The 10,999-nt window shown below is 44.0% G+C and overlaps 1 protein-coding gene across 5 annotated transcripts; it reads left to right on the forward strand.

Moving 5' to 3' along the window:
* The first annotated feature begins 261 nt into the window (after positions 1-261).
* On the forward strand, positions 262-10,969 carry LOC117648026. 5 transcript variants are annotated; one of them, XM_034390164.1, is made up of 7 exons: positions 262-477; positions 2,422-2,573; positions 4,175-4,363; positions 6,716-6,828; positions 6,948-7,144; positions 9,415-10,241; positions 10,663-10,969. In XM_034390164.1, the coding sequence occupies exons 2-6, from the start codon at positions 2,422-2,424 to the stop codon at positions 10,201-10,203; spliced, it is 1,440 nt and encodes a 479-aa protein (XP_034246055.1). In that variant the 5' UTR covers positions 262-477; the 3' UTR covers positions 10,204-10,241; positions 10,663-10,969. The 5 variants fall into 5 exon arrangements, with proteins under 5 accessions (XP_034246055.1, XP_034246053.1, XP_034246058.1 ...); XM_034390162.1 differs by lacking the exon at positions 10,663-10,969 and having other exon boundaries at positions 9,415-10,342; XM_034390167.1 differs by lacking the exon at positions 10,663-10,969 and having other exon boundaries at positions 7,029-7,144; positions 9,415-10,342.
* Positions 10,970-10,999: the final 30 nt, after the last annotated feature.

Raw genomic sequence — 10,999 nt, forward strand, 5'->3', positions numbered from 1 at the left:
GTCTTCTGGCCCACTGCGTGGCGTAGAGTTTCGGTCAACCCGAGTGGCGCTGGAGTGGCGACTTCGCGGAATCGGTGGCGACCGCGACCAGTGGCGATTTGGCTCGGCGCGCTCGCCGCTCAGCCGGCGGATTAGGGATTAGGAACTTTTCCGCGCTCCCCGGCCCACGGCCTGCGCGCCAAAACGGATGGCCAGTGTGGCGACTTGAGCGCTCCGCCGCTCCGGTGGCGAACTGTGGTGTCGATACGCCCAGTGGCGCTCGGGGCGCGCTCTGGTGGCGCACTGGCGTACTCAGGGTCTGGCAACGGCAACCCTGCCGCCAAGCTGATGCTGAGACAGCGATCATCGCAGTGCTGACCTGACTGAACCTGGCTGGCAGGCTGTCTAGTTTTCAGTTCGTCCTCGACCGCCGCCCGGGAAGTGTCGAGCTCGCTGTCAGCGCTTGTCTTCTTGCCTCCGTGTCATCCAGTGGATTCAGTAAGTCTTTGTGTAGCACTTCCCGACTTTGGACAAGCGACAAGCATTTCGGCATACAAATCATCGCGATAGCATGTCGAAACAGCATTTGGGTTTTGTTTTTACGCAGGGGTTTCTAAAAGAGCGTTCCAGTCTAAAAATATTTTCAAGGACACCGAAATTTCACTTTACAGTTCCTTAAATGGTCACGGGTGATTGATATGGGTAGAGTAAGGGCAGTGCGTAACATAACCTTGAATTTTCACCCTCTTTTCAAGACATTAAAGTGTTCCGGCCTCGACCATGTCTATTTCAAATAAGTCAGTTCTAGCGGTGCGCAGTCTTATTTCCTGCAGGAGCTCCGGCCAGAGTGTGATAACTTAACCAAAATAACGGAAATAACGCTTTTGTTATTTATTAAAGGTACAACCAATAACCGCAAACATTTGCAAAAGGATTAACGTTAATTCATAGTAACAAGAACTGTGGATAAACATTTAAACGGTATAAAAGATAACATTTTTGAGAAGAACAACTCGTTTTGGTTTAGCAAAATAACGGTTATTCCTTAGTAACGATAATCCTGTAGCAAAATTAACGGTTACATTTCATATTAATAACAATAATTTGTTTTATCGTTATCATAGCGGGCAAGCGAAGCAAGGCTAGACGGCTATCCTCGCCGGGCTATAAGAAATCGCGTCCACGATAATTCGGCGCTTCGAGTCCTTCAGTCTCCTCTGGGGGCCCCAAAGGGGTTTATACGACTCTAGCGGCACTTATCAAGCCGTACGCCCAGGCGCAGCGCAGCGGAAGGAGAAAAGAAGCGCATCGTGTAATATATAAAATAACGTTAAATCGGTACGGTTTTGCGATTATTGATATGAACTGCAACCTAAAAACGATGGGCCACAATTAACGTTATTAATGATTCTCCAATGATGAAAGTTAATTTCAATAATCGTTATTCTGTATAACCGTTAAAAGCTATTAACCGTTGTTTATCTACCTGATTAGATGTGGGTATAATTTTATCGTTAATGTTTCAATCGTACGTTTTATTTGTTACTAAAATTAACTAACAAAATTAAAATAACGGCAGTAATGGTATCTTCCGAATTTCCGTTAAGTTACCGGTTACGTTAAGTTTTCGCACCCTGGCTCCGGCCCCCTTTGTTTCGATGTGAGTTTGTTACGAACTGTCCCACCCTTCCTAACCGTTAACCAACCATGGAGCCCTAAACTGCTGACAGATACCTAGAGCGCAGACAGGCCGATCTTCTGACCTATCAAGGGTTGTAAATGCCGCTTGGGAAATCATCATCATTCAGGATTCCTCACTTAGAATTTTGCTGTACGCAGATAGCTTGATTATTTGGGATTCTGAGTGATTTTGCCTACTAAGAGGCGTCCCTGATTTAACATTGTGGGATTGTCCCTAGACAACCAACTGCTCCGTGAAAAAACCGTGAGGCTATGTCTTACGCCGCTCCCTGATGGGTCGCATTTTCACGCTCGAATTTTAGGATTTAAAATTTAATGAATGTAAATTGTGACTACTCGGTATTAAGCTGTATTACGGGGATATAACATGTGTATTACAGCCTTAAAATACCCAAATTTGGCCTGTCTAACCAAAATATGGTATAAGGTTGACGTGTATTACTCGCAATACACGGTTTTTGTGTACAGGGTGTTACGCGAGTGTTAACGCCCGCGGATTGTCTCCTAGCGTTCAGAGGTTGTAAGTGGGGGACCCCTTGTTACTCAGCCATCCAAGGGGGAAAAGCTGTAGCCAAATTCTTACATCAAAATTCATTTAAAACTTAAAAATGACTGAAGTTCATTCAAATTTGTCGAAATGTCTCCTAAAATTAAGAAGTGCTTGCCAGAAACTCATTTGAAAATCGTTTGATTTGTTTTACCGAAATTCAAAGTTATTTCCCCTGTCCGATTGTCCCGCAGATGGAGCTCTCCAATTTGGGCGACGACGAACTGCTACTCATCCTCGGCTACTTGAGTGCGCGGGAGCTGCTGAAGTGCCGGGTCGTGTGCCGCCGATGGAGGGACGCAGCGTTGCATCCGCATCTCTGGAGGATGAAGAGTGTGGATAGCTAGTAAGTTTCGTTGCGTCTGGCACACCTTGGGGACGAGTGGAGTGAATGACGTTCCGATAATTCTCAGAACGTCCCTTACATCCAGGCTAAACACCAAAACCTGACATCTATTGAAAAACTTATTTGTACATACATATGTTTCGAAAATTAATTGCTTTCAATATGCAGAGTCATTGTTGCTCAAGGCAAGATTTAAGTGAAATTGTCAAATCCTTAATTAAGCCCCAGGCTTTATAAACTTGAAGATTTTAATTAATTCACTTAAAAAAGGAATCATACAAGCCAAATTTTGATAAAATTCATTCACCTGTTCAACCTCACCAATTCTTACTTATTTTTTCGCATTGTAGAAAAACCACTTGTGCAGTGTCAGAAAATCTTACAAATAATTTTAGACCTTACGAAGAAAAGCACCTCGTTGTCAACATAGTATTGATCTAGGAAGCGGAAGAAAGGGATAACTCCATTTTGGCCATTTTTCAGGAGAAACAAAAAACTGTTAGCAGGGAAAAGTAAAAGTAACTGAGTGAATGTTATACATGCACCGGTGAAACAAAGGCATAAATCGTTAATGCCTTTGGGAAGGGCATTAAAATTTTGCATGAAATTCCTATACCATTTACGCCCTTCCCAAGGGCATATAACGATTTATGCCCTTGGGAAGGGCGTAAAAGAGTATTTATGCCCTAAAGGGCGTAATTTCTATGCCTTTGTTTTACCGGTGTGATAACAATTTCAAGACGCGCAAATTAAATTTTGAGATAAACAACGAAAGGGTCTGGTCACTCCGAAGAGAATTTCTGTAAATTATCATTTTGTGTTAAATAAGAAAACAGAGTCATCTCTACTGATTGGCTGAGCGATAGCGAAGCCCGTTACTCAGGTCGGGTTGAAAAGTTTTTCCTGTCTGCGTGCGTGCGTGCGTGTGTGCGTGTGTGTCCGCACTACTCCTCCTGAACGGCTCGGCCGATCTCGGTGAGATTTTGCACACTTTTTGGGTATGTCCTTGGCTCGGCACACGCGAAATGTCACCATCCTAGCTCAACTGGTTCAGTTTTTATAGCCGAAAAACACATATAAAACGGCGAAAAATCGAGTTTTCCGCAGGCAGATCACTTCTGTCTTGAAGAAAGGGGATCAAGACAGTATCAATCTGCCTGCAGAAAACTCGATTTTTCGCCGTTTTTTATGTGTTTTTCGGCTATAATAAAAACTGAACCAGTTGAGCTAGGATGGTGAAATTTCACGTGTGCCGAGCCAAGGACATACCCAAAAAGTGTGCAAAATCTCACCGAGATCGGCTGAGCCGTTCAAGAGGACTAGTGCGGACACACACGCACGCACGCACGCAGACAGGAAAAACTTTTCAACCCCACCTGAGTAACGGGCTTCGCTATCGCTCAGCTAAAAAGTGGCTATTTGGCATTTTTTAAATACTTGTTTCAGATGTCTCACTTTAGGGGTCAAAGTTCCATTCTATAACATAAACTCATACACTAAGACTTGCGCCTCAACTCCTATTAATTGCGGGTTTTGGTGGGCAGCTCTCTAAGATCAAAGTCGTTCTAAATTGATTGTTGTCTTCTTGTTTCGGTTCGCAGCAACACCTTACTAGCCAGCGCTGTTCTGCGTTTGGCCCCCTGCTTGGACTCGCTGACTGCCGGCTCACTTTGGAATTTTATATTTGACAAGAGCGGTCTCCTTCTCGCATCTACAAAATGCGCCATTTCTAAACTCCACATGACCTTCTCCATGTCAGACGCATGCTACATGGCACTAGTAATCACCAGGTCAGATACTACTCAGCTTTTCTTCATAATACTAACAAAAAGGTTTATATTATGACAGCACAGCGAAGGAATGTCAGTAACTTATGATCAGTTTCTTCATGGTACGAACAAAATCCGTGCGCCAGAACGGCCGCGGGGCCGCTAAGACTCTCTGACGGCGTGCTATGGCGTGATCTTCCTTACGGACGGCGTCCCCCAATGTTGCCTGTGGTGCGTGGGCGGAGAATTAATTTTTGCCATCGATACGAGAACAACGTGCTCGTAACTGCCCTTTATCCAAAGCGCGGTACACGAGAACACGCGGTCTCGCGTACGTAAATGGTCGCAGAACGTCGAAACAAAAACCTAAATTTTTAAGAGACCTGGCAGGTCAAAACTAGAAGTAAAGAAAGCTAAAAGCACGAAGTGCTGTATAATATCAATCAATATTGATATTAAGATGAAAGGACTCGTTCTTTACTATTATGCAAATGAAAAGTGGATTGTAAATGATCTTCATCACCTCGCTTATCCTGCCCCTGTTCAATGTGTTGAGAGAGGCTCTGCCGCTCTACATTGTGTTTTGAATTCCGCGCCCCCGCTTCGGCACCGCCGGAGGTGGCGCGCGGATCGGCCTGCCGAAGTCCAGCCGAAGCTCATTCAACACGATCTTTAACCTGATATTTCTCCGAATTTATCATTGTGCGTGATAAAAAACATTCCAGGTTTTATAATAACTGAATGTAGGAGTTCATGTTCGTAATGGTTAATTTAAGGGTACCATTATTGATGAAAAGATATAAGAGGTTGAAATGAGGTTAGTTTCGACACCGGCCCCAAAATCTCGTTTTTTACATGTTCGTTTTCTCAAAATTTTCCATTGAAAGTCGAAAAACAATCCGTTTACGATTTACTGACTCACTTCTGCACTTTAAAATGATCCACGAAGCGGAAGAAGGGGGTAAGTCGAGTTGAATCCGTGCACTTTTGAAAGGCCTGAACCTTGCAGGTGGGAGAACAGGTGGGGAATGTCATCTAAAAATAGATGCAAGAGGATGGGACTTGTCTCACCACACTTATTTTTGGACCAAATTTTCGCTTACGTTTACTTGATAGACTGATAAGAGGTCACTGAAGCAACTCGACTTAACCCCTTCTTCCGCTTCGTGGATCAAATGATACCATTGTCTTTTCTGTACATGTTGTAAGTTCTGAGATGAATGATATCCTCCGAAAAAAATTTTTGAGCACAATACTCGTTCTCTTTACTATACCACTTTTCATTTGTTTGTGTGTAAAGAACGAGTAAAAATTTGGTCGCTCTTTCCTACCTGTTCCTGTTGCCTCGTTTTGGCCAGAACAGAAATTTGCTCATACACTGTTAAAAAATGGTTGTACAGAAACAATCAGATGAGTGAAAATTTAGTCGTTCCAAAACATAGAATTTCATCATGAACCAAAGCGAAACAAATGTCGTTGAGTCTAGTAAGCGTCATTTTGTCGTTGAAGAACAAAATTCTTGTTGTCACTCTTTGCGATCAATTTGTGTGGAAACAACATCTTTTGCAATTACTATCTGCTCAATTAAAGCGTATTATGAATAATCATCTATTTTGTTCTTCTTAGTCATATGGAAATTACTATTGTTAAAAAAAAACCCATGCAAAATAAATTTAGCGACAAAAGTACTCTATGAATATTGTCGCAGACATTACAAAATTTCTTTTGGACTTTCAATATTTGTCATTGATGTATTATTGTTGGTGTGTTATTACAAGTTAGTCCTTGTGAAATTATCCCTTAGTTCCAATACGACTACTGTTTAACAAGCTATTCGTTCCACAACAAATCTTGTCGCTAAAAAAGTTAGCGATAAATGTGTCGCTAAGTTACGACAAAATTTTTATCAGTGTACGACCACGCGCGTTCTCGTATCGCAGCCTGGGCGCCGCGCACTGGCGGGCCATACGCAAACGCCCATGGTCGTATTTTTTTTCTTTGCTCGTTGGTGTTTTGGCCCTTTGAGAAGTCGAATGATGTGTCGATGTGTCCGAGCTTTCTGCGGTCAGTAGTTTTCTCTGGGGAGGCCTTCGCAGTCTGGGCTTTTCCGCCCAAAACCCCGTCGCAGCGAACGTGTTAACACGCACCGACTCGAGATCTGCCGATTGCACGGCCCCTATTGAGTTGTCCACATACAGTAGAACATAAAAGTTGCTTTCAGTGGTTTTTGATTTAATTCATGCATGCGGTTCAAAGTTACTTGTTAACTGTAACTTGCCTTATTGAATTTTCTTTGCCTAAACTTATCAACAGATTTTAGGTAATATTTCTATCATGAACTGACTAGGTTTTGCATATTTTCTTGTTCTTTAGGCAAGCGTCCCTTGGTCGTTTAAAGGAAGTTTCTTTGGAACTTTTCAAAGGGAAAGCGGATTTGCCGTTGTATAGACTACGTGCATTCCTTCAGCAATTGCTTCACACTCCAGGTAAGTCTAATGAAGTATTTTTTTCATGTTTTAGGGATGGGATGGTAATCGAGTGGAAACTGCTTCGTGTATTGGAATGAAGCCGTTTGTTTTTAATGCAAAGAAATCTATTTTTACAGGATTGGAAGTTTTAAAGCTGCACACAGTCGAAGTCGAGTACATTGGTGACATGAGTGGTGTTTTGCTCCCGGTTCTTGCAGGTGCTGCTCAATTTGAAGATCCAGTGCCAGCGTCTCTACGACAGTTGTGGATCACTGTTCCATTTCCTGACCCATACGCACATCTGCGCCTGAAGTGGCATGCGACCACGCTTGAGGTACACGCGCTCATGTCATGGTCATTGTGTGAAGTAGCCACCTACACAGTCATTCCAGGAACGCGACATCGAGTTGAAATGAATGTGACAACACTGAAAAACATGTCACTCTCTGAAGGGTGAGACATAACTGTCTCACCGAAAAAGGGTGATTCTAAAATGTATCACCGAAAAAAGAGTCGTACACAAATGTATCACCGGAAATAGACAACACGAATGTATCACCGAAAAAGGGTGATACTCCCCCAGGAAAACAAAGAGCCACCCCAGACATAAAGATTTCGTGACGGTTACGGGCACAGCCTGAGCAAATCTGGGCTCAGCACGGCCGTGTGCGGGCTCAGCACGGGCATAGGGTGGGCACAGCACGGGCAGGTACGGGTGCATCATCCGAAAGCGGGTCGAGGCTCGAGCCGGCCTGCGGGCAGGCGCGGGCAGATGCGGCTGCATCAGGAGCGCCTTGAAGTTTGTGCCCAAGACCCATTCGTAGACGAGCTCGGAAAAGAACACCAGAACTCGAGGCCTGGAGCAGTGCTGCATGCCTGGAAGCCATGTATTACCATCTCGTGCCGGGTGAGCATGGAGGTAGTTTGGGTTGCCTAAGCTACACGGTGATATCAGATGCATACTTGGGTGAGTGTGAGTATGCATCTGTAGACGTGTACTCAACTGAGTATGCATCTGTAGACGTGTACTCAGCTGAGTATGCATCTGTAGATGTGTACTTGCAAGTATGCATCTGTGGACGCATACTGAGAATACAAACTTCAGTTTGTAGAGGAGCTCATGCGTAAGCAAATCTAAGAAAGCTTATACCATTTTTTGCCAGGCTTCACCTGCTGTATGAGAGTAAAAGCAAGCTCACACCTTAAGGTTATATGTATAACATTTCGGGCTAGAAGTTCCTTTCTATTACATAAACTCACACCCTGAGACTAGCGCCCCAACTCCCATTAGTTTCTAATTTATGGAGGTTTACGTAAACTTTTTGTCGTTTCTCCCAAATTCTCCTCACGACAAAGGATTAGCTACCCATTCTTCAGATTCTAGCAATTTTATCTATTTTTGCGTAGGAAAAAGATAGCGTTGACAGATTTGAAGATATCAGTCAAGAAGAGGCTGTAAAAGATATTGTGCCTGGTCTTTTTTTCTTCAAATTTAAGACATTTTGCCCCATTTTGGTCTGGTTTTTGGTTTTACAGGAAAACTAAGGCATACATATGTTAAAAATCGGGCAACGCTCTCTTTTTCCTACTCAAAATTAGATAAAATTGCCAGAATCTGAAGACTGGGTAACTAAATCCTTTGTCATGAGGAGAATTTGGGAGAAAAGACTTAAAGTTTACATAAACCTCCATAACTCTGAAACTAATAGCAGTTGGGGCGCAAGTCTTAGTGTATGAGTTTATGTTATAGAATGGAACTTTGACCTTACTCTTAAACAGGAAAAAGATACCGTTGTCCTTTTTTTGATATCTGCTTCAGTTTTTCTTTAAAAAAAAAAAACAGACCAAAATAGCTCAAAATCTCACAAATTTGAAGAAAAATTCTCAACTGATATCATAAAATCTGCCAACGCTATCTTTTTTCTATGTAAAAATAGATAAAATTGCCAGAATCTGAAGACTGGCTAGCTAATCCTTTGTCGTGAGGAGAATTTGGGAGAAACGACACACTGAAAATCTATCGGCGTGACTTCGTGCCGCTGCAGGGGCGTGACACAAAGTGTCACGCCAATAAACGGCATGACAGAAAAGTCACGCCAAAAATCGGCGTGACTCAAAAATTCAGGCCAATTTTTGGTGTGAATTTCGTGTCACGCCGCTTTTTGGCGTGACTTTGTCTCTTAAAACGCATTGTCATTCACGCCAAATGACGGCGTGACGCACATGTCACGCCGTCTATCGGCGTGAATATCGTGTCACGCCAATTTTTGGCGTGACTTTTTGTCACGCCATAATTTGGCCATGTGTCCGACCATTACGTTTTCAGTGCAAAAAGTTTACGTAAACCTCCGTAACTCAGGAGCTAATAGAAGTTGGGGCCCCCAACTTTGGGAGTAAATTCATCTAATAATGGTTGAATTTTGACCACAAAAAGGTCTTTCTGCGACAAATATTACTAGGACATGCTAAGTTTCACTTTATCCTTAACAGTGTCTTGTATTCTCCTATTATGTTAAAATTGTAAAGGAATCATCTGCCGAAAAAAATATTTTTAAATAGTGCTAACATGTTTGAGTCTGAAGACAATGTCTAAATTCCTCTTAGGTGCTGAAGCTGGCGCGGGCCCTTCCTCCCGCGGCGTCCCTGCCCTCCACCATGCCGCGTCTCCGGGAACTGGACTGCCCTTTGCTGGGGGGCATGGCGGTCATGGCGCAGTACGAGGCCCTGCGGAGTCTGTCCCTTGAGGTGAAGCTGGACGAATCCACTGTACCCTATCTGCTCGGTGTAGAGTCATTCCTTAGAGCAGCCGCGACGCGCCTGGAGTTCGTGCAGCTGTCGTACGAAGCACATGAAGAGCGTGCCGCTGCGGTGGACTTGGTGCTCAGCCTCGGGGGTACAGGGAAGGCCACCGCAGCGCTGGAAACCCTCCTCTTCTCCTTCGATGCCGATATCCCTACTCCGCCTCTACAGCTGCGCCCGTTGACGGCCATCCTCCACCGACTGTCGCTCCTCCGCACACTCAACATCGGTGGCGTGCCGTCGAACGCCTTCTTGACTGCGTTGGACGGCGAGGTGCTGCCGCATCTTCGGAAGCTGAGCATGAAGACGCCTGAAGATTCCTGCCCACACGTGGTTGCACACAGCGAGCCGATTAAGAAGTTGTTGCAGAGTTACCCGCTGCTGCACATCAGGATTTCGGACGAAGGCGATTACTTCGACTGTGAGGATTTCTGTGATTTCTGTGCAGGGAACAAGTGCCATCGTATACCAGACTACTCAGCGAGTGTCGTTTTCAGCCACCCGCTGGAGGACAGCTGTGAGGTGATCCACGATTTAAATAGCTGTTATGAAATCCACCTGAGTCTGTCAGAGGTTGAAGTCGACGCTTTGTAGTCCTGCTTGTTGGCAACGCGGCACCGGGTGGTGACAAGGTAAATACCGACGAAGCGTTCGCAGTGTTGGAACCAAGAGTCCTCATTGCACTCTACCAAAAATGTCCTGTAAATGCCGTTAATTTATTACCAGTTTTCATTGTAGGTCAATTCACAGCGTTTACTGTGATCTGCTCACGGGATTCACTGTGATCTTGTTCGCGGTGTTCACTGTGATCTGGTCCCCAGTAAACACTGTGAGTTTGACGCCGCTGAGCACCGAAGTACTGCAAATCAGGCTCCAATTCACGGCGTTTACTGTGGCCAGATCACAATGAACACTGTAACCGAGATCACAGTGAACGCCGTGAACTAGTTCACAGCAAACGCCGTGAATTGCATAACAGCAAACATTGGTAATAAATTAACGGCGTTGATAGGACTTTTTTTGTAGAGTGTGGTTTATTGGTTACTTTTACAGTTTCAATCGTCAGTGTAGTGATTTGCGCTTCCGAGTGTTCGGGTCCAGGCGGCGAGATTCTTTTTCGATTCTTGCAAAGAAGTGGCAAAGCTTGTCCGGTTTGAAGGTTTTTACACAAGCCGTTTCTATCTAGGAATGTATTTTTCAATGTATGTCTATTGCTAACTGTATCAATATATTGTTTACATGTTCAGTTTAGTTTTATGTATGCTGATAGTGCCTTTTGGTACCATTGTTCGGGTGGTAATCATATCTGTTTGAAATATTATGAACTTAGCAACATTACGAGAGATCAATTTGAATAAATCCCAACGGACTCCTTTCAGTTCTGTCTTTC

This window comes from Thrips palmi, unplaced genomic scaffold (assembly GCF_012932325.1).
Source record: "Thrips palmi isolate BJ-2018 unplaced genomic scaffold, TpBJ-2018v1 HiC_scaffold_3, whole genome shotgun sequence".
NCBI classification, from domain to species: domain Eukaryota; kingdom Metazoa; phylum Arthropoda; class Insecta; order Thysanoptera; family Thripidae; genus Thrips; species Thrips palmi.